The 23,980-nt window shown below is 47.0% G+C and overlaps 1 protein-coding gene across 4 annotated transcripts in view; it reads left to right on the forward strand.

Annotated features, from left to right (window-relative positions):
* UBR2 (ubiquitin protein ligase E3 component n-recognin 2) overlaps positions 1-23,980 on the forward strand; it is a 133,079-nt gene that overhangs the window by 89,143 nt on the left and 19,956 nt on the right. For all 4 annotated transcript variants that reach the window (XM_056568189.1, XM_056568190.1, XM_056568192.1 and 1 more), the window contains exons 26-37: positions 126-228; positions 2,308-2,417; positions 4,455-4,535; positions 5,096-5,277; positions 9,054-9,256; positions 16,411-16,504; positions 16,794-16,955; positions 18,053-18,144; positions 18,240-18,303; positions 19,233-19,381; positions 19,463-19,518; positions 19,678-19,774. In XM_056568189.1, coding sequence (XP_056424164.1) covers positions 126-228; positions 2,308-2,417; positions 4,455-4,535; positions 5,096-5,277; positions 9,054-9,256; positions 16,411-16,504; positions 16,794-16,955; positions 18,053-18,144; positions 18,240-18,303; positions 19,233-19,381; positions 19,463-19,518; positions 19,678-19,774 — 1,393 coding nt within the window. The remainder of the gene's footprint in view (positions 1-125; positions 229-2,307; positions 2,418-4,454; positions 4,536-5,095; positions 5,278-9,053; positions 9,257-16,410; positions 16,505-16,793; positions 16,956-18,052; positions 18,145-18,239; positions 18,304-19,232; positions 19,382-19,462; positions 19,519-19,677; positions 19,775-23,980) is intronic.

A 23,980-nucleotide genomic window follows, 5' to 3' on the forward strand; every position in this document is an offset into this window, starting at 1 on the left:
CAGAGAGCCCCTTTAATGTTTATACCATAGTGAAAACTTTTATTCCCCTTAAATCTGGTTTATCATCTTAAAAATGTTTGTTTTAAAATAAGCATTGAAATAATTCTCTGGTTACGATTCTGCAGGTTCTGCATCTAATTGGAATGGCCTTACAAGAAGAGAACCAGCATCTGCAGAACATCAGCGAGGACAACATTCTTACCTTTACTTTCTCAGAGAAGATCTCAAGTAGGTCATGGCAAATTGGTTTCCTCAGCAGACTTTTGTATGATCTGATATTTACAGGACCTGTTACCACATTTTCCCCTTTCAAGTAAACAATGTCCTTTATACGTATCTCTTTAAGGGGGGGTGGAGGGGAGTGTGAGCAGAGTCCATGGCTGGGTTCATCATACACATGTGAAATTGTGGCAAGTCCATGTTTGACTGCAGGTCTCATCACCTGAAATAACAGCTGTCATGGACTGAAAAATGTGTCCATATTATGCTAAGGCAGTGTTTCCCAACCAGTGTGCCTCCAGCTGTTGCAAAATTACAACTCCCAGCATACCCGGACAGCCAAAGGCTGTCCGGGCATGCTGGGATTTGTAGTTTTGCAACAGCTGGAGGCCCTCAGGTTGGGAAACACTGTGCTAAGGTGACCCGGGCCCAACATGATTGTTCAGATGAGGATTTTAGGGGTCGGTTGAGTTGGCCTTTACTGTACTCAACACTTCAGTTGTCAATCAGTAAAGATTTAAATTTTGAGGAATTTAATGTAAACTTTCGGCATGTTGTAAACTTTCGGCAACGTTATGCAAAAGTTTTTACTCCTCGGGGTCTAAGTGTTCAGATGCCAACCAGTGACTAGAAAGAGCAGGGAGAGAAGCGTGTAGACTTACATTCTAAGTCTGTCTAGGTCATGTGACAGAGCCGGGAGTGAACACGCTATGCGTGGTCGGGGGTCTGTACACTGCTAGTCCCATAGACTTTAAATTGTGTGGCAGTGCACATTCTGGACCATCATTCCTTTCTGTGTGCATTCAGGACCTTTGTTCTCATGATGCAATAAAAAGAGAACAGAAGGCGGCACTCACCATCCAGGAACTTCTTTATTCAAACAGGCATAAGATCGTGTACACAGGCGGGGGAGGAGGGAGAGATGCCGGGACAATTGTTTCGTGCGCTGAGCGCACTTTCTCAAAACAAAACAATTGTCCTGGCGTCTCTCCCGCCTCCCCCACCTGTGTACATGATCTTATGCCTGTCTGAATAAAGAAGTTCCTGGATGGTGAGTGCCGCCTTCTGTTCTCTTTTTATTGCATTATATTCCTGTTGCTCGGCTGAGCACCACCGCTACATGCACACATCAGGACATCGTTCAGTTGCTTACACTTCCACATAGACATTTACAGCTTAGTCGCGCTGCCGGAGGTCCCACCATCTTTGCCTTACCTTTGTTCTCATGATGGTGGGTACCTTAGCAGTAAGTCCCTTACGTCCAGACGCTTAGCTTATCTTCTACCCATAGAATAGATTATATCATTATGGGAAAATACTGCAATGCTTGTTGCATAAGGTAAAATGTAGTCATTTTCTATTTGTAAACAGATCTCCTTTCTTTTCATTTTTCTTCTTATCTTCACTACAGACAAGTCTCTGTCCTTTTTACTTTCAAGTGTTTTATTTAAAGGGGTACTCCGGTGTAAAACTTTTTTTTATTTTTAAATCAACTGGTGCCAGAAAGTTAAACAGATTTGTAAATTACTTCTATTAAAAACAATCTTAATCCTTCCTCTACTTATTAGCTGCTGAGTACTACAGAGGAAATTATTTTCTTTTTGGAACACAGAGCTCTCTGCTGACATCATGAGCACAGTGCTCTCTGCTGACATCTCTGTCTGTTTTAAGTACTCTCCAGAGCAGCATATGTTTTCTATGGGGATTTTCCCCTACTCTGGACAGTTCTTAAAATGGACAGAGGTGTTAGCAGAGAGCACTGTGCTTGTGATGTCAGCAGAGAGCTCTGTGTTCCAAAAAGAAAAGAATTTCCTCTGTAGTATTCAGCAGCTAATAAGTACTGGAAGGATTAAGATTTTTTTTAATAGAAGTAATTTACAAATCTGTTAAACTTTCTGGCACCAGTTGATCTAAAAAAAACAAACCAACATGATCTAAAAAAACAAACCAAATATGAAAATATTTGTTTTCTCATATTCAGGTCGCCTGTACATATTTCTCACTCTTTGCGTTTTAAAAGTAATAACAGCAAATTTCAGCTGCAAAAATTAGGCAGTCATTGTGTGACTTCATATATTCCTTTGCTAGGACCTGGTGAAGCTCCAAGCACGTCACCTAGCATCTTGGCTTTGTTGGAGACATTGCAGAATGCCGCTCACTTGGAGGTTCATAAGGATATGATACGCTGGATTCTGAAGGTAACAAATAGCTCCTGTCCTTTTATTTCCTTAGTGACAGCAGAAAAAACAAGGTTAAAATATAAAATCAGATTTAGCTTTCTCATCTATGTTATAGTACTAAAATTGCTTTGTCTGCAGTGTATGACGCGTCTATTGGACAATAAAAAGTACTTATAGATTTTAGCTGTTCTGTTTTATTCTTTCACACTGATCACAAAAGTGTATGGCAGAATGAAGTAGACGTAGTAGGTCATGCTCAGGGCTTTGGAGTAAGGCCTCAAAAGATGACAGTAATAAACTTAGTGGCGCTGACCGGGATAGAGGGAACAGGAGTCACGACACTTCAAGTAAGTAACTTTATTCTGACCAAGATGCGACACGTTTCGCTGCGCATGCGCAGCAAAACGTGTTGCATCTTGGTCAGAATAGAATTACCTACTTGAAGTGCCGTGACTCCTGTTCCCTCCATCCCAGTCAGCGCCAAGTTTATTTGTGTAATCTTTTGAAGCCTTACTCCATTGCTACCTATTACACCAGGAAGGCTGCAGATGGGACATCGTGCATTTGTATACGCTTTCTATTGTTGTGTATGCAGGTACACAACCTGTAGTGGAAAGCGGCTGCTCACCCCTTCCCGGTTCACCATTGTACTAGTAATACTCCACTATGGAGCGCCTTTGCTTTTCTCTCTATGCTGAGGTCTTTGACTACTTTGAACTTTGCAGGTTTACCAGATGATGATTTACTTTGTTCATAGTGATGCTGCCCTATTCCTCATTCCACAGTTTGTCAGAAGGACATACCCTTATAGGTGGTCCTCCAACCTCTAACCTCAGACCAGGGTCAAGTTTCTATGCATTGTTGCTCTCTCCTCCACTGTTTACCAAGCACAGCTCTGTACGTTAGTAGTAGCTTTAAGGCTGGGTTCATACCACGTTTTTGCAATACAGTTCCCGTATCAGGTTTTTGATAGAAAACGGATTCCTCAAAATCTGACTAAACTGTATCAAAACGTGTGTACAAATTTTAATCCGTATAGTTTGAAAAATGATGTCCGGTTGCATCCGTTTTTTAAGAAGGAAAAAAAGCATAAGTTTTTTAACTTTTCACTCCATTATGAATAAAGTTTCACTTGTTTGATTAAAATTCCAAGAAATAAAACTGTGCCAAGTCTAAAACCATATGGAATACGGTTCTTTACTCCCATGTTAAAAAATAAAAAAATAAAGAAAATACACGTTTCTATACAGTTTTTTACGCGGACCAAAAATCGTGGTAGGCTACGGATTTGGGTACAGGAAAAAAACTGACAAAACTGTACAGGATGCAAAACGGACACAACCCCATGCATCTTTTGGCATATGGTTTTCAGTGGAGTCAACGCATTTTCAATACCGTTCCTTACGGTTTTCAAATTGAAAATGTATACAGGAACTGTATAGCAAAAACGTGGTGTGAACCCAGCCTTACCTGGTATTAAAACTCTGTCTTATAAACTTTAATGGGAAGTTCTAGTGAGCTGTAATACCATGCACATCAGTTACTTAAAGGGCTATTCCAACACTTAAAAATGTATCCCCTATGTACAGGATAGGGGAGAGGTGTCTAATTGCTTGGAAGGTCTGACCTCAGCAACCCCCTGCAATCCCCAGAACAGGGTCCCAACTCCATTGCATGGAGCAGTAGGTCAGCACGTCCTATGGGAGCGCCAGAGCTACTCGAAAACATTTCATAGTATCTCTGGCGCACCTGTGTACAATGCATGGAGTGTGTGCTGACCCATCAAGGTTAGTCAGGGGACACATTCTGGAGATTGCACAGGTCCCTGAGGTCGAAACCCTCTGTTACCAGTCACTTATTCCCTATCCTGTGGATAAGGGATACGTTTATAAGTGCTGTAATACAGAGCTGTGCCTGTAAGCAATAAGGGGACATAGTGCTCTCTGAAGTGATATGGTCCCCTTACACAGCTGATCGACAGGGATGCCTAGAGTTGGACCCACACCAATCTAATATTTATGGCCTATTCTTAGTAACCTGATTTTTTTTTTCTAGACATTTGGAACAATTAAGAAGATCAGAGAAAGTTCTTCTGCAACTCCAGTGGTTGAAGTAGCAGGCAGTGTTTTGGAGGAGGTAGGATTTCTTCTTGACCACACACACACACACACACAGAGATATATATAGTCTAAAACATAACTAAAATGAGATCATTGGATACCCAAAAATTAAGCAGGATTGTGCACGTATCCCCTATACTGCGTAATCTCTTCTACGGGGCCCCTGCTCTTTCCGGGAATGGGGCCTGTCGACACCCCTATATATCTCTAACGTCACATCCCCTCTAAATATCTCTATGGAAATATATGGACAGGGCCCTGTACAGGAGATCGTTGGGTGTCCCAGCGGTCGGACTTCCCCCCCCCCCCCCCCCCCGGGCTCTATAACTTATCCCCTATCCTGCAGATATGGGATACGTTTTTTGTTCATGATACTTCTCCTAGATCTTGGCTTCATAAAAAACAAAGGGGCCATACTGGAATCTAAACCATCATTGACAATAGTACAAGATGTAAGAAATTACTTTAGTGCCATTGCTAAGGTCACTCTTTGTAAATGAACACATTAGAAATGTAACAGTGTTCACTATGCGGAGTATTCTTAAATTATAATGGATGTGCTGTGATGACTTCCAGAACACTCGCGATAAAGATAAAGCAGAGAGGAAGCGGAAAGCGGAAATTGCCCGACTCCGCAAAGAGAAGATTATGGCCCAGATGTCTGAAATGCAGAGACACTTCATTGATGAAAACAAAGAGCTTTTTCAGCAGTCAATGGATGAACTCAGCGTTTCTGCATCAACATCACATGACAACAGGTGAGAAATTCCACTTATTTTGAGAATTCTGTATCTGAAAATATTCCCCTTATCTAACAGTGAGCTGGGGCCAGATATAAAATTAAAAGCTTGCAAAACTTTTCTGCTTGTATAATAGGTATGAACAATAAGCAGGGGCAGTGCTGCTGTCCTCTAATCTGGGGAGTGCTGCAAAGTTTTATTTAAGTGAATGGGGCCATGGGGCCTGCTGCACTTTATATGGGGACCCAACACTAAGTTTATCTGGGGACCCAACACTAAGTTTATAAGGGGACCCAACACGAAGTTTATAAGGGGACCCAACACTAAATTTATAAGGCGGACCCAACACTAAGTTTATATGGGGACTCAACACTAAATTTATAAGGGGACCCAACACTAAATTTATATGGGGGACTCAACACTAAATTTATAAGGGGACCCAACACTAAGTTTATAAGGGGACCCAACACTAAGTTTATAAGGGGACCCAACACTAAATTTATAAGGGGGACTCAACACTAAATTTATAAGGGGACCCAACACTAAGTTTATAAGGGGGACCCAACACTAAGTTTATATGGGGACTCAACACTAAGTTTATAAGGGGACCCAACACTAAATTTATATGGGGACTCAACACTAAATTTATAAGGGGGACCCAACACTAAGTTTATAAGGGGACCCAACACTAAGTTTATATGGGGACCCAACACTAAGTTTATAAGGGGACCCAACACTAAATTTATAAGGGGACCCAACACTAAATTTATAAGGGGACCCAACACTAAATTTATAAGGGGACCCAACACTAAATTTATAAGGGGGACCCAACACTAAATTTATAAGGGGGACCCAACACTAAATTTATAAGGGGGACCCAACACGAAGTTTATAAGGGGGACCCAACACTAAATTTATAAGGGGACCCAACACTAAATTTATAAGGGGACCCAACACTAAGTTTATATGGGGACTCAACACTAAATTTATAAGGGGACCCAACACTAAGTTTATAAGGGGACCCAACACTAAGTTTATATGGGGACTCAACACTAAATTTATATGGGGACTCAACACTAAATTTATAAGGGGGACCCAACACTAAGTTTATAAGGGGACCCAACACTAAGTTTATAAGGGGACCCAACACTAAGTTTATAAGGGGACCCAACACTAAGTTTATAAGGGGACCCAACACTAAATTTATAAGGGGGACCCAACACTAAATTTATAAGGGGGACCCAACACTAAATTTATAAGGGGGACCCAACACTAAATTTATAAGGGGGACCCAACACTAAATTTATAAGGGGGACCCAACACTAAATTTATAAGGGGGACCCAACACTAAGTTTATAAGGGGGACCCAACACTAAGTTTATAAGGGGGCCCGACACTAAATGTATAAGGGGACCCGACACTAAATGTATAAGGGGACCCGACACTAAATGTATAAGGGGACCCGACACTAAATGTATAAGGGGACCCGACACTAAATGTATAAGGGGACCCGACACTAAATGTATAAGGGGACCCGACACTAAATGTATAAGGGGACCCGACACTAAATGTATAAGGGGACCCGACACTAAATGTATAAGGGGGACCCGACACTAAATGTATAAGGGGGACCCGACACTAAATGTATAAGGGGGACCCGACACTAAATGTATAAGGGGGACCCGACACTAAATGTATAAGGGGGACCCGACACTAAGTTTATAAGGGGACCCGACACTAAGTTTATAAGGGGACCCAACACTAAATTTATAAGGGGAAGCAACACTAAATTTATAAGGGGGATCCAAGACTAAATTTATAAGGGGGACCCAACACTAAATTTATAAGGGGGACCCAACACTAAGATTATATGGGGACCCAACACTAAGTTTATAAGGGGACCCAACACTAAATTTATAAGGGGACCCAACACTAAATTTATAAGGGGACCCAACACTAAATTTATAAGGGGGACCCGACACTAAATGTATAAGGGGGACCCGACACTAAATGTATAAGGGGGACCCGACACTAAATGTATAAGGGGGACCCGACACTAAATGTATAAGGGGGACCCGACACTAAATGTATAAGGGGGACCCGACACTAAATGCATAAGGGGGACCCGACACTAAATGCATAAGGGGGACCCGACACTAAATGCATAAGGGGGACCCGACACTAAATGCATAAGGGGGACCCGACACTAAATGCATAAGGGGGACCCGACACTAAATGCATAAGGGGGACCCGACACTAAATGCATAAGGGGGACCCGACACTAAATGCATAAGGGGGACCCGACACTAAATGCATAAGGGGGACCCGACACTAAATGCATAAGGGGGACCCGACACTAAATGCATAAGGGGGACCCGACACTAAATGCATAAGGGGGACCCGACACTAAATGCATAAGGGGGACCCGACACTAAATGCATAAGGGGGACCCGACACTAAATGCATAAGGGGGACCCGACACTAAATGCATAAGGGGGACCCGACACTAAATGCATAAGGGGGACCCGACACTAAATGCATAAGGGGGACCCGACACTAAATGCATAAGGGGGACCCGACACTAAATGCATAAGGGGGACCCGACACTAAATGCATAAGGGGGACCCGACACTAAATGCATAAGGGGGACCCGACACTAAATGCATAAGGGGGACCCGACACTAAATGCATAAGGGGGACCCGACACTAAATGCATAAGGGGGACCCGACACTAAATGCATAAGGGGGACCCGACACTAAATGCATAAGGGGGACCCGACACTAAATGCATAAGGGGGACCCGACACTAAATGCATAAGGGGGACCCGACACTAAATGCATAAGGGGGACCCGACACTAAATGCATAAGGGGGACCCGACACTAAATGCATAAGGGGGACCCGACACTAAATGCATAAGGGGGACCCGACACTAAATGCATAAGGGGGACCCGACACTAAATGCATAAGGGGGACCCGACACTAAATGCATAAGGGGGACCCGACACTAAATGCATAAGGGGGACCCGACACTAAATGCATAAGGGGGACCCGACACTAAATGCATAAGGGGGACCCGACACTAAATGCATAAGGGGGACCCGACACTAAATGCATAAGGGGGACCCGACACTAAATGCATAAGGGGGACCCGACACTAAATGCATAAGGGGGACCCGACACTAAATGCATAAGGGGGACCCGACACTAAATGCATAAGGGGGACCGGACACTAAATGCATAAGGGGGACCGGACACTAAATGCATAAGGGGGACCCGACACTAAATGCATAAGGGGGACCCGACACTAAATGCATAAGGGGGACCCGACACTAAATGCATAAGGGGGACCCGACACTAAATGCATAAGGGGGACCCGACACTAAATGCATAAGGGGGACCCGACACTAAATGCATAAGGGGGACCCGACACTAAATGCATAAGGGGGACCCGACACTAAATGCATAAGGGGGACCCGACACTAAATGCATAAGGGGGACCCGACACTAAATGCATAAGGGGGACCCGACACTAAATGCATAAGGGGGACCCGACACTAAATGCATAAGGGGGACCCGACACTAAATGCATAAGGGGGACCCGACACTAAATGCATAAGGGGGACCCGACACTAAATAAAATAGAAATGGTCCAATAGTTCTATGGGATTGTGGGTTACCAAGAGGTTGGATCCCAGCTGAACCTAAATTAACAGCCTATTCTTCTATTCTGGTCTGCTATTCTTTTGTGATTTCTGAATGTAAGTAAACTATATCTTTTTATAACCTATACAGTGGTCCTGCTTTGCTGGACTCCAAGCTTGTTGCACTTGGCCCTCATCAGACCCGATTTGTTGAACAGAGTCAACTGGTCACTTGTATCCTGTGTCAAGAGGAACAGGCATACAAAGTTGACAGCAAAGCCATGGTCCTAGCTGCCTTTATCCAGAGGTCTACTGTCTTCTCCAAGAACAGAGCAAAGATTATTCAAGACCCAGGTATAGAGCCAGATCAAATGTGTTTTCTTAGGGAGACCACCAGGAGGCTTTACTGGCTAGGCAATACTTTAGGTATGCTATGATCGTTAGGTGTCAATCTCTTTTCCTACCTTAAAAGAGCTACTTTACATAATGTTTTTCTAGGAGGCAGCTTAGCAGTCTCTCCAAGGAAATACATTAGGTCCTCAAACCTACATCGGTGCCCTCTGAACCAGCCGACCAGTCCTCTGTGCTGTGCTGGTGAGGGGCAAGAACCCTAAACCAGTTGTCTGCAGAGGGGTCCTTTTCCTTTTGAATTTGATACCAATTTGGCTAATAATCCCCAGTCATGTTTCCAGACTCCCTTAGCAGTTGAGCATTGACTTAGACGGAATCTAGGAGGCACTAGACCAGTGTTTCCCAACCGGGGTGCCTCCAGCGGTTGCAAAACTACAAAACCCAGCATGCCCTGACAGCTGTCCGGTCATGCTGGTAGTTGTAGTTTTGCAACTGCTAGAGGCACCCTGGTTGGCAAACACTGCACTAGACAGCTAACTCTTTCCCTTCTGGATCAGAGCTACTTTGCATACCTTTTCACAGGGAGCATTGCATGGCCTTGAAGATTCCTACGCAGCCTGGTCAGCCTACTTGTCAAGAAGATACATTACCCCACTCAGACCTAATGCATACCATAAAAAATATAATTGTCAGAAGTAATGGAATGGATACATTGCTGTATATCCTCCCTAGCCTATAGTACTTAAAGGGGAACTCCGGTGGGGGGAAAAAAAAGTTTTCAAATCAATTGGTGCCAGAAAGTTAAACAGATTTGTAAATTACTTCTATTAAAAAATCTTAATCCTTCCAGTATTTGTTAGCTGCTATATAAAACAGACACATTTGTGAATTTATTTTCTGTCTGACCCCAGTGCTTTCTGCTGACACCTCTGTCCTTGTCAGGAACTGTCGAGAGCAGGAGAGGTTTCTATGAGGTTTCTATGAGGATATGATTCTTATCTGGACAGTTCCTGACATGGACAGAGGTGTCAGCAGAGAGCACTGTGGTCAGACAGAAAAGAAATTCACAAATGTCTGTTTTATATAGCAGCTAATAACTACTGGAATGATTAAGATTTTTTAATAGAAGTAATTTACAAATCTATTTTAACTTTCTGGCACCAGTTGATTTGAAAACATTTGTTTCTCTATCGGCTCCATTGGGGGACACAGACCGTGGGTGTATGCTGCAGGATATACCCGCCTTCAGGCTCTGAGCTAATCAGTTTAAGCTTAGTGTCTGAAGGAGGTGGACATGGTCTGGTTTGCTCCAGACCAGGTCTTCTGTTTTTTTTTTTTTTCCCTAGTATAGGAATGTGTTAGTTTTTTTATTCCCTCTTCTTTTCTGTTTTCCGGTGGGGACTCAGATACTCCGGTTCCCTGTTTCCCCATTGCGAGTTAGGGGGCACAGACATTGCGTATATGCGCTGTTAACCCCCCCTCGCCAACGGTCAGCGCCGGGTGGTACCTTATGGGTCCGGGTCCCCCTATTTTCCTGCTCGCCTCGCTCGCGCATAGCAGCCAGGCGTGATGCAGGTAACTAAAGCTGACTGAAGACTTCACTGAAGACTCCATTAGGTAAGTTCTTCTGACTGAGGTAAGTACTTTTCTCCATAGGTACGGACTTGCAACCTCTGGAGACCCCCTGTTTGTGGCCCACTTTTCTTATGGAGCTGGCTCATACAGGGGCTGCATTTTTATTCCGGGGGAGCAGTGGCACCTAAGGAGGCAGTAAATATCGGGCACTTCACTTTATATATGTGTGTGTGGGGCACTTCACTTTATATGTGTGTGTGTTTCGTGCACTATGTCCTCAGTGCCTCATATGCGGTGCTGTTACGGGCCGGGTGCTCTCAGCGCCGGCTTTACTTTCACTATGCAGACAGCGCCTTATACGCGGCTCACAGCCGCGGTGCTGGTACGGGCCGGGCGTTCTCAGCGCCGGCTTAGTTTCACTTTCTCCGGCAGCCTCTGCCGGCGTCAGGCCGCCCGCTCTATTCCCCCGAGCGCATATGCGACGACAGGTGCGCTCGGGACAAGGAGCGGGCGCCATGACAGTTCTTCTCGGCCGTCTATAGCTCCGCCCACAGGGCTGGGAGCTCAAAGGCGCGAAGCAGCCTCCAACAGTCAGTAGGGGTCAGTTAGTTAGTGCCTGGCTTCGGGCACGCCTCTCTTCCTATTGGCTGGCCCGTTCCTTCACTATAGCTGTACGGAGCGAGCTCTCCATTCTGCAGCTGACAGGGGACAGTCTTTTTTTCTCATTATGCCCGTACCCAGGGCTGTTCCTCCCTCTGAACAGAAGCCTGGGTTTTCAGTGACTTATTTTCTCTGTAAGCACTGTAATACCAAGATGTCTGGCTCTACTGAGTCCACTTGCCCTGCCTGCTCCACTGCTCCCCCAGACCCCCTGGTACCTCCTGATGCCCTTACGGTTCCGGTGGGTTCAGCCGCTCCACCAGCCTGGGTTTCTTCCCTGACCCAGTATATGGCTGACTTGACCCAAGTCTCCCGTTTCGGTGGCTGAGGCCTCCCGGGAAGTGGTGTCTGCCTTGAAGGGGTCTTCCCTGTGCAGGACCTCTGAGAGGGCCCGCTCCTCAAGCATACTAGGGTTGCCTCGTCTGACTCTTCCATTGAGTCTTCAGATAGACGTGAGCGTTCCCCTTGTGGGTCCCCCCCCCTGCCATTTGGGCACAAACGTCGCTCCTCCAGAGGACGTTCTCGTAATCGCCGCTCTGCCACGCCAGAGCCGCGTACCCGGTCAGGGTCGCCCCCCTCCAGGACTGCCTCTACTCCTTCTCATTCCCCTGGTGAACAAGGCTTCCGAGCCGGCATCTGACTCAGAGGACTGCTCGGACTCAATTGCAACAGTGACAGCCATAAGAGACACCTTTCCTTAGAGGACCCAGTATCTTCGGATGCCAATCCAGAAGTATCCTTTCATCGTGCTAAGCCAGCACCTCAAAGGTTCAGCTCTCACGCTGACTTTAACGACATTCTGGAATCCGCATGGAAACATCCAGACAAGAGGTTCCCGGGAATCAAGACAATTCAAGAATGTTATCCATTTGACAAAAGTCTTTGTCGCTAAGGTGGTTTCCCCTCTCTCAGTGGATCCACCAATCTCACGGATCTCTAAGGCGACTACACTGCCGCTGCCTTCAAGGATCCCACGGACAAGAAGGTAGAATCTTTAGCGAAGTTTGCTTCTGAAGCAGCTGGCTCTTCTCTTCTTCCCATCTTCGCCTCGACATGGGTGTCCCAGGCATTGTCGGAGTGGTGCCAAAAGCTCCATCAGGATGTCTTAGCGGGATCCTCTCCTGAGGATCTATTTGCTCTGGCTCTCCAATGCTCTAAAGCTGGGGACTTCGTGTGCGCAGCTTCCATGCAGTCAGCCCGTTGTTCTGTCTTTGCAGTGGGTCACCTAGCGGCTCTCTGCCACTCTATGTGGCTTAAAACCTTGGAATGCGGATGCCGATTCCAAAAGGTCTCTCACGGAGCTTCCCTATTGGGGGGGTCCGTCCTTTTAGCAATCGCCTTGATGAGATTATCTCTGAGGCAACGGGAGGTAAAAGTTCCTTGTTACCTCAAAATAAGGCTCGCCCTACTTCCCAAGGAAAGTCCTTTTGGACCTCTGGCTCCAGCAAAGGGTCTGGGCAGGCGTCCTCGCGGGACAAGAAGGCTCCCTTGTTCCGGGCACGCCCGTCTTGGAGGTCGGACTCCACCGGTCCGGCCGTTTTGCGCACACATCAGGCAACCGCAAACCCACTTCTGCATGAAGTGAGGCCCCCACCCGTGGTTTCTTCTTGGGTGGGAGGTCGTCTCTTGCTTCTTCGAGACATCTGGACCTCGCACATTGAGGACTTTTGGGTCAGGAACGTGGTATCCAACGGTTATCGAATCAAATTCGCCTCCCTTCCGAGGGATCACTTTTTTTTTATCGATTCCGGGCCCCCTGGTCTCCTCCTGGCGAAGCAATTTCGAGCGGCTCTCCAGTCTCTGCTTCTCCAGGGGGTGATTGTTCCCGTGCCTCCAGGGGAACGGTTCTTTTTGTGGCCCCCAAGAAGGACGGTTTTGTGCGACCAATCCTAGACCTCAAGTGTCTCAACCGTCTTCTTCTCATTCGCCACTTCCGAATGGAATCTCTCCATTCGGTGGTGGCGTCTCTGGAACAAGGGGAGTTCCTTTCATCGGTGGACATCAAGGATGCCTACCTCCATGGGCCAATATTCCCAGAACATCCTCGGTACCTCCGCTTCGCGGTTCCGGAGGGGCACTTTCAATTTGTAGCCCTCCCCTTCGGTCTAGCCATGGCTCCTCGGGTCTTTACAAAGATCCTTGCGCCAGTGATGGGCCTGTTACTGTCGAGGGGAATCTCGGTGATACCCTATCTGGATGGCCTTCTCATCAAGGCTCCAACCAGAGCCCAGACTCTGGAGAATCTGGACGTCCCTCTCCACACTCTGACTCGCTTCTGGTGGATGGTCAACGGGGACAAGTCAGTCCACCATCCTACCCAGTCTCTGACCTTCCTGGGTCTTCGATTCGACACGGCCTCTGCCCGTATTTGTCTTCTGCCGGGCAAACGTCTGACGCTCCGGTCGGGGGTCCGCTCCCTTCGAACCCGGGTATCGGTCTCCATCCGCACTTGTATGGAAGTCGTGGAACAGGTCTCCTCTGTTCCTCGATCATCAGATTGTTTTCCCTTGCAGGGTCCGCCAGGCTCTGCTCTGGTGGCTCCGCTCCCCCCTTTTTCCCCAGGGGCGGTCGTTTCTTCCCAGTCACTGCCAGGTTGTTACAACGGATGCCAGCCTGTCTGGCTGGGGCTGCGTGTTCAGGAATCGGTCGGTTCAAGGACTCTGGTCTCCCCAGGAGACCCTTCTTCCGATAAACATATTGGAATTACGGGCGATTCTTCTTTGTCTTCTTCATTGGGAGGCCCGTCTTCAGTTCCGTCCTGTCCGCGTTCAGTCGGTCAATGCCACGTCGTGGCGTACATAAATCGACAGGGCGGCACTCGCAGCTCGGCAGCCATGGCCGAGGTAACCAAGATTCTCACCTGGGCGGAGAACAAGGTTCCGGCCATTTCGGTAATTCACATTCCAGGAGTGCTCAACTGGGAAGCGGACTTCCTCAGTCGGTCCTCACGACCCTGGCGAGTGGTCTCTACATACGGAGGTCTTCGCGCAGCTCTGCGACCTCTGGGGCTTTCCGGACGTCGATCTCTTCGCGTCCACCACATTCGGAAGATTCTTCCGTTTGTGTCCAAGTTCCAGGACCCTCAGGCTCTGGCCGTGGACGCCCTAGTGATTCCCTGGGCGGGGTTTGCCCTACCCTATCTGTTCCCTCCTCCTCCGCTCCTTCCCAGGGTGCTGAGGACACTCAATGCAGAGGACGTCCCCGCCATTCTGGTAGCTCCAGATTGGCCTCTAAGGTCCTGGTATGCTGACATAGTCAGGCTCCTGGACGACGCTCCCCTGCGCCTTCCGCCCCGCCCGGACCTGCTCTCTCAGGGTCCTCTTTGCCACCCCAATTTACAGTCGCTGCATTTGACGGCGTGGCAGTTGAGACTGCGGTTTTGAGGGCCCGCGGGTTCTCTTCCCATGTCATTCACACCATGCTCAAGGCTCGTATGCCCTCTTCCGCAAGAATTTACCACCGTACTTGGCGGTCTTATTTTCGTTGGTGTGAAGCTCAGGACTTCTCCCCGGTAACCTTCTCGGTTCCCCATATTCTCTCCTTTTTGCAGTCAGGGTTGGAACTGGGGTTGTCTCTCAGTCCACTTTAAGGTCAGGTTTCGGCCCTTACTGTTCTTTTCCAGCGGCCCCTGGCTTCTAATTCTCATATCCGGACCTTCCTTCAAGGAGTGGCGCACGCTGTCCCTCCTTATCGGTCACCCTCTCCCCCTTGGGACTTGAATTGGTTCTGAGTGCCCTCCAGGGTGCACCCTTTGAGCCCCTTAGAGAGGTGTCTCTCCGTCTACTTTCTTGGAAAGTGGCGTTTTTTGTTGTTATCACCTCCATCCGGAGGGTGTCTGAATTGGCAGCTCTTTCCTGCCATCCTCCTTTCATTGGGATCCCCCAGGACAAGGTAGTTTTCAGGCCAGACCCTTCCTTTTTGCCTAAGGTGGTCTCAGCTTTTTCATCTCAATAAGGACTACACATTTTGGACATAGTTCGGGCTGTTCGGTCTTATCTCTCCATCAACTCTTCATTTCTTCAGTGTGCTTCCTTTTTCGTCCTTACGGAAGGTCGTCGCAAGGGACAACCTGCTTCCAAGGCCACCATTTCTCGGTGGATTCGGTTCGCCATTTCGGAAGACTTTCGCTGTAAGGGGAAGATTCCTCCTTTCAGGGTTGTGGCTTATTCAACACGTTCTGTTGGGGCATCCTGGACTCTCCAGAATAGAGCCTCAGCCTTGCGGGTTTGCAAGGCGGCTACCTGGTCGTCTTTGCACACTTTCTCGAGGTTTTACCGAGTTCATACTTTCGCATCGGCTGATGCTAGTCTGGGTAGTAAAGTGTTGCAGGCGGCAGTGGAACAGCCGTCTGCCTGACTGATTGTCTACCCACCCAAGGGACGGCTTTGGTACGTCCCGCGGTCTGTGTCCCCCAATGGAGCCGATAGAGAAGAGGAGATTTTTTAACACTTACCGTAAACTCTTTCTCGAAGGATCCATTGGGGGACACAGCTCCCGCCCTTTTTGGTATTTTTCCTTTGGTTCTCTCTCCGAGGGTGTGCTCAGTTATGTTTGTTCTTCTGGTCCTCGGACAGTTTTGAGTCTTTCTTTGACCTGATGCTCTCCTCCTATTGCTCTGGAACTTAAACTGATTAGCTCAGAGCCTGAAGGCGGGTATATCCTGCTGGGAGGAGCTGACTTTTTTTTTTTTATTACCATAGTGTCACACCTCCTAGAGACAGCAGCATACACCCACGTTCTGTTTCCCTCAATGGATCCTTCGAGAGAGAGATTTTACGGTAAGTGTTAAAAAATCTCCTTTTTCTACTTGTTTCCACTGGAGTTCCCCTTTAAGTACTTGATCATTGATGGAGTCACAATGCTACAGATTATTTATGCACTTTATTATTTGTGTTGCTTATCAACTTGCCTCTTCTCCACAGACAACTATGATCCACTCTTCATGCATCCAGATTTGGCTTGTGGGACACACACGGGAAGCTGTGGACACATCATGCATGCTCATTGCTGGCAAAGGTTTGTAAAAGATATCAGTATTTTAGGACACCGATGAGCCACGTTTGGCGGTGACAGAACTTTTACACTGTGGATTTAGCTGCAGATCTGTGACAACACCTGCCTGTGCAACAAGTAGTTTTGCTGTAGCTTTGTTCTGGATTATATGATTTGGATAGTACAATTCTGCTAAAGAAGAAAACAACCTGGGCTGCCACCAACGAAAATAGAGTACAGGGTGCTCTATTTGTCCATCTAAAAAATATTGTATATTAAAATGAAAAAAAAAATTATATATATTTTTTTACAGGTATTTTGATGCAGTACAGATGAAGGAGCAGCGCAGGCAGCAGCGTTTACGTGTGCACACGAGCTATGATGTGGAAAACGGTGAATTCCTCTGTCCACTTTGTCAGTGCTTAAGCAACACAGTCATCCCAATGCTACCTCCACCAAGGAGCCTGTATCACAGGTTAGGATGTTAAGTCATTTTCAGCCACATAAAAATACCAAACCACAGAATTGCAATTTTTATATTATCCCAGAAAAAAAAAGTTAAAAAGCGATTAAAAAGTCAGATCAATACCAAAATGGTACCGATACATAAAACAGATTATGGTGCAAAAAATTAGCCCTCATACAGCCTGGTATGCGGAAAAAAAATAAAGCTACAGGGGTTAAAAAATGGCAATTAAAATGGCAATTAAAAAAATTAGAAAAAGTTCAGAATTAGTAAAACATGACGTAAATGATACAAATCTGGTATCGCTGTAATCAGGCGCCTAAAGTATAAAACTAACATGTTACCTCAACCACAAGGTAAATGGCGTAGAAAAGAAAACCACCAAATCTGCAAAATTATCTTTTACTATTTCAATTTCACTTCCCTTGAGATATATATATATATATATATATATATATATATATATATATATATATAAATATATATTTTTTTTGTTTTTCTTTTTTGTTTCAGAGAATATGTTATTGAAAAATTAAAAGGTATCATTATAGTAGGTAGTTATGGCTATTATAGGGCAAGGAGGAAAAAATTAGAGCGTAAAAGCGAAAATTGGCCTGGACAAGTGGATCGTCATGAGGGACAAGTAGATTTTGCTCCATTTTAGTCCCGTGGACAAATAGTTTTTTATAAAAATTTCCTCACCCCTGGATGTCACACCCCGCCCCTCAATGCAAGTCCATAGGCTTGCATTGAGGGGGTGGAGCATGACATCACATGGGGGCAGAGCCGTGACGTCACATTGCTCCGTCCCCATGATCGACAGTAATCGGACCCGGAGCGAGGCGGGGGGCGATCAGGCATCTTATCCCCTATCCTTTGGATAGGGGATAAGATGTCTAAGCGCCGGAGTACCCCTTTAAATACTATGGCTATAATGTTAGGGCAGCCTCGCTCTTCCAGAACCAACATATCCATGTTCTACAATACATGCCAGCTTGATAGAGAAGATAGATGTGCATCAAGCAGGCTTTTCTATGACCAGAGGTTGTTGAAAACTGGACACAGTCTCCATCATCATCACTGTCTTCTGTGCTTAACTTCTACAGGTTAGATTTCTCAGATCAACCAGATTTGGCTGAATGGGTGAATGTTACCGGACAGCAAATTAGAGTACTAAGGGAACTTGATGGAGACAAGGGTAAGTGGACAGAACTACAGAACTGTATGTTATTGTGACTCTGCAGCCATATAAATATAAATAAATATATATATATAATTTTGTTGTTATTCTAGATGAATCAGAATCTTCCAAGCAAATAAATATCCCTGAAGGGTTCCGTCCTGCTTTCCAGCCAAAGTATGTATTTTAACTATCCTTTACTAATCTAGAAATATGGGGACACATCATATGGCATTCAGTAGCTGGGCGCTGTTAGAGTACTGGACCCATAGTACTTTAATATATGATATATAGAACACACTGGAGGGGGGTTACTAAAACAATTTAAAGGGGTATTCTGCCCATAGACATCTTATCCCCTATCCAAAGGGATCAATGGGGGAGGGGGGTGTGGCGTGATGTCACGTCGCCTTTCTGAGACTGGAGCAGCACCCGGCACAGAATGCCGTGTGGTGCACGGAGATCGCGCGTGGGGTCCTAGAGGTGAGACCCCTGCGATCAGACATCTTAACCCCTATCCTTTGGATAGGGTATAAGATATCTATGGGCAGAGTACTCCTTTAGTTCTTGGACAGTAAAAACTTAGACTACAAATGCTCTGGATCAGTGGCCGTTGGCTGTCCGGACATGCTGGGAGTTGTAGCTTTGCAACATCTGGAGGTCCGCAGGTTGGAGACCACTGCTCTAGATTTATCACAGTGGCTCCTATACACTAGTGTTTCCCCAACCAGTGTGCCTCTAGCTCTTGCAAAACAAGAACTCCCAAAATGCCCGGACATTCTTTGCCTATCCAGGCATGCTGGGATTTGTAGTTTTGCAACCGCTAGAGGCACATTGGTCTATGTATGGTCTAGTCTTAAGTTTTTACTGTCTAGTTTAAACTAACTATTAGGTAGCTATAAATGATTTGTTTGTAGACTGTTACCATGGAGAAACATAGGTCTGCATAGGAGCTGTAGACACAAACAGTACCGAATCTTTAATGAAAATGACTCGCAAAGTTTAATCTGTAATTTTAGTTAGTTTGCATCAATAGATTATGAAGTTGGGTGTAGCTTTTAACTGGTAAAACTTATTAAAATATTTGGTCTACGATTTCTTTTTAGGAACCCGTACTCAGACAGCATTAAGGAGATGCTAGCTACATTTGGCACGTCAACATATAAGGTCGGCCTCAATGTTCATCCCAATGAGCAAGACCCTCGTGTCCCCATCATGTGCTGGGAAAGCTGTGCATACACAATACAAACGATAGGTAAGAATAGTTTAGTGATATGTATATCCAATCAGTGTGTCTGTAGTAGAATACAACTAACATGATTTTGTAATTCTCCAGAACGTATATTAACAGATGAAGAAAGACCCTTGTTTGGAAATCTACCATGTCGACAGGTGAGAATGAACGCTCATGCTTAAACAGAGAGAGTGCCGTAACCAGTGGTGGACATTTAAAGCCCATTTCTATAAATGTTTGTCATTGATGTTAGTGTGGTTGAAAGCTCTGATGTTTCTGGAGAACTAAATGTTGTGTAATGATTTTCTTATTGACAGGATGACTGCTTGAAATCCCTGACAAGGTTTGCAGCAGCACATTGGACCGTGTGTCCTCTGCCAGTGGTGCAAAAACATTTCTCCCGGCTTTTCCAGTGTAAGTCATTATACTCTATTAACCTTTTGTTTGACAGAGGGATATCATGAACCAAACTAAAAGCTATGTTCACACTGTGTTCAGGTCAGAATATACAGTGGGAAAATATCCAGCCCAAATGCCAAAAGTACTCATAAGCCCAATTCACCTTTTATTCTATGTCTGGGGGGTGTATGCCATGGCTTAAAGGGGTAATGCAGACGTGTGGGAGTGACAACTCGGCAATCGCTTGACACATTCAGCTGTATGTCAACAGGTGCACGTCTGCCAATGCCTTAAATTGTTAAAGTGGACTTGTGGCCTCCCCAGACATTATGATTTTTCAATACTCCCTGAAAGCTTAGGGTGACTTGATTCTCGGGGTGTTTTTATTTCTCAATCGCCCTTCATTGGGGGGCACAGATCCTGATGGGTATATGCTCTTGCCACTAGGAGGCGCTAACACTAAGAAGAAAAAGTCTGCTCCTCCCTGGCAGGATATGTTATTGTCAGTTGGAGGCAGACGCAGGAATTCTCCAGACCTGGTCTTTTTATTGTTTTCTAATTAGGGCCTGTATTAAGGTATTTTCTTCCTTTTTGTTTCTTGTTTTCAGGTGGGGGTTCAGGAGCATGGCTCTACCTGTTCCCCCATATGCGATGTAGGGGCACAGTACATAGAGTATGTGCTGTTAACCCCTTCTCGCCAATGACCAGTGCCTGGGGTAGTACCTTGGGTCCGGGTCCCCCTACAGTCCCTGCTCGTCTTGCTGATGCAGCGTGGCATGATGCTGGCGACAACTAGCTGGCTGAAGACATCTAAGGGTGAGTATTTGAGTATGAGGTAAGTATTCCCTCTACCTGTAAACCCTCCCTTCTTCTCCTTTCCTTGCTCCCATACCTTAGGGCCCCATGGGGACCATGCTGCTTTCCTGGTCTCCCCCCTCCTTCGGTTTTTCTGACACCTAACACTGGGGCTGGGAAGCGAGGGAGCTGGGTGCAGGAGTTCTCACTGCCCGTTCATTCTGGGGTCCCCCTACAGTATGGTTCCCGTCCACAGTCTATCTTAGTCTGGAGGGGTATGTGGCAAGAAGCCAACTTATACAGGGCGACCGGTGCTACAGCGGCCACTGTCTCAGGGCAGCCGCTGTCTGCTTGCGGCAGCTTCCTGTACCCCACGTCCGCAGCTGTGGGGGAGAAGCCACAGTATAGGTTGTTTCCTGCCCGCAGCTGTCGGCCTCTCACTTCAGTCTGCGGCCGCGGCCTGTTCTTCCTCCGACCCCACGGGTTCGGGGCGGACCAGACTGGGAATGGACTGGAGCAGCAAGTACCTCTATCACACTATCGCCACTCCAGCCATATTGCACATATATCTATCTTACTTTTTTATGTCCCTGCATGTCAGAGCACTCAAGGGCTCTTACGGTGGCCTTCGCAGGGCGCTCTGCTCCCAGCGTTCCTTCTTACCTCGTTTTGTAATAATAAAAAAAAAACACAGGGAGCTGGTGTCTCTGTGTGATCATCGATGAGAAGCACCCTCCTGGGGCCATTATTGATATTGTCTGCCTAATTTTAATTTCCTTCAAGTGTGCTCCCTCTTATGGCGATCAATAGCCATTGCAGCCTTTGGTCTGTAATATATTTCCTGCCTGGGGATTGCATTTTGAAGGCATATTCTTTTCTTGGGGGCCTCTTGGATTTTTGTTAGCTATGGCGGTTGGGTATGCCTCTGGCTTGCCTTTTTCTTCTACATGGTTCTCACTCTGTGGGAGCATATTCGAATGAGTTGTTACCATTTCTGCTGTGCCGAGGTTGTATTCCAGTCCCTCCCTACCGGGTTAAGGCACCGGTGGGGTGCCCCTGATGATGCATTGGCATTCCTGGCAGACACTAAGGACCTTTTCGAGGTTCCTCCTCTGTCATGTCTTTAGACTGCCCCTGGGCCTAGAGAGTCCTCCATGCGGCTCTTGTTCCCGGGAGGGTAATGGGGAACCGGAGCCATCGGGGGAGTGTACTTGAGATCCCTCCTCCACGGGTCACCAATCACATGTCTGCCGCTTCTGCAGCTGGTGGTCAGGATGCCCACTTCTAGAGCGAGGTTTTTGTGGAAGTGACCCTGTGTGGGCATCGACTGGACCTGTTACCAATAAGCCAGACAGTGGTCTGCGTTGTTTCCTCTGCCGCTTGTCACTCATCCGAAGGAGTGACCCAGTGTATGGCATGGACCCCATACCAGTAAGCCAAACAGTGATCTGCGTGGTTCTTCCGCTGCCTGTCCATTATCACATGACTGCTGTATCTGCGACTCGAGTTCCGGTACCCCACTGCTAGTGTGCAGTATCCGAAGCAGGGACCCAGTGTGTCCTATTGGCCCTATACAGGGCGACGGGGATTCAGTCCATGACTCCTCATCCTCCCCCGCTCTCCCAGGATGGCGAGGATACTACTCATACCTCCTGGGCCTTCCCGCCCTCCCACATGCGACAAAGGGCACAGTAATCACCTATCTGTTCTGTGGTCACCTTATTGTCACCGGCCAGCACCTGGAGGTGCACCCTATCGTTAAGCCACACCATTGTCTGCACGGTTTCCGCTCCCATCGGTCTTTGGTCTGCCTGATCTCCTGCCTGATCTCCTACACCGCCTGGCGCCCCTCAGCTTGGCCGCACTCCAGTATCCCACCTTCGGTGGGAAGGCTCAGTGGAGTGACCCTGCAGGTTCAGGAATCTTTTACTGGTCAGCCATTCTGTTGTCTGCATGGTTTACTACTGTGTCGACTCTCCTGCCATGCACTTCCCGCACAACGGCGAGAGTTCAGGTAACCCACTGCCTAGGTAACGTTCCATATCCGTACCCCGTGTGGTCCATGGGCCCCATACAATGCTCCACATTGTGGTTCGCAGGTTTCCCTACCAAAACCAGGTTCCTCACCACATGTCTACCGCTCTCTTGGCTGATAACCCACTTTCAGTGTGTGGTTCTGAACACTGAGACCTGGTGTGTTCCATGACTCCTCTGCTAATTAGGCAGCCTATGTCTGCATGCTTTTTCTAATCTACCAGGTCTCCTACCCCATACCTGCCGCTCCCGCAGCTGGTGTCCGGTGACCCACTTCTATGTGGGGTCCCCGAAAGAGTGACTCTATGGTTCATTGGAACTTATTCCAGTGAGTCTGTCTGTGTCTGCATGGTTTCCTACACCAGATGCATCCCCCTCCCTTGTGTCTGCATGGTTTCCTACACCACATGTATCCCCCTCCCTTGTGTCTGCAGTCCTGAAGTGTATCACTGTTGGATGATTGGGTGTAGACGTTTCCTGCGATCCACTATAGAGGTAGCCGAAGGGCTTACTTCTGATTCCCTGGTGTCTGTGGCTCTGTCATTGATAGAGCCTGGTCCAGCCAGGCTTTATAAATGGATCGCAGAGCACACAGATTAATGGAGTTCAATAGAACTCTATTGATCTGTATGAGGAATCTAATGATTTAGCTTTAGCCCCGATTGTTCTGTACTCCTCCGGCACTTTTTGCTGGCAGGAGCCATAATGACAGTATGTAGCTCCGCCCCTCTTGCGCTGGACTCTGGAGATCAGCTGGACGGGGACTTGCTCCCCGCTCTGTCGCAGCTGCCTTGTTTCAGTGCCCACAGACTCACCTGCAGTGGGTGCATCAATCCTGGGGAAGCAGTCGCTTTTACACATGCCGGCAGCCATGTGTGCTGGGGACTCGGAAGGTAACTCTGCTCTACATCGCAGGAACAGGGGGCCGGCCATCATTATGGCATGTGGGAGTCGGCATAGCTCCGCCCTCCTTCTCCTCTCCTGCAGTGTGGCATTGAGGGGTCAGTGGTTCCTCTAGCCAACTCTGTCATCGGCACTGTTTGTCCCTCTTCTTACTATGGGCTGCGTTGCAGCTGTGTGTTCGAAAAAAATAAATAAATAAATCAAATCAGGCCCTTGTGGCCATTTACTGAATCTCAGCTATTGGTTTTATATTTACCAATGAGCTCCCTCTGGTGGCAACTTTCTGGCCTGCATCCCGGCATTCTCTCCATATCAGCCCTTCAGACAGGACTTATGCGACCTACTCTGGCGGGTCATTACTGAGGATGCATATTCCTTTAAATAACCCTGGGGATGCACATTATGTCTGTTTCCCCTGCTGACTGTTGCCAGGTCATGTTTGCCTCGTCCATGGTCTATTCCAGTCCCTCCTTAGAGTGCCATTGCAAT

The sequence above is a fragment of the Hyla sarda genome, chromosome 3 (assembly GCF_029499605.1).
Source record: "Hyla sarda isolate aHylSar1 chromosome 3, aHylSar1.hap1, whole genome shotgun sequence".
Taxonomy (NCBI): domain Eukaryota; kingdom Metazoa; phylum Chordata; class Amphibia; order Anura; family Hylidae; genus Hyla; species Hyla sarda.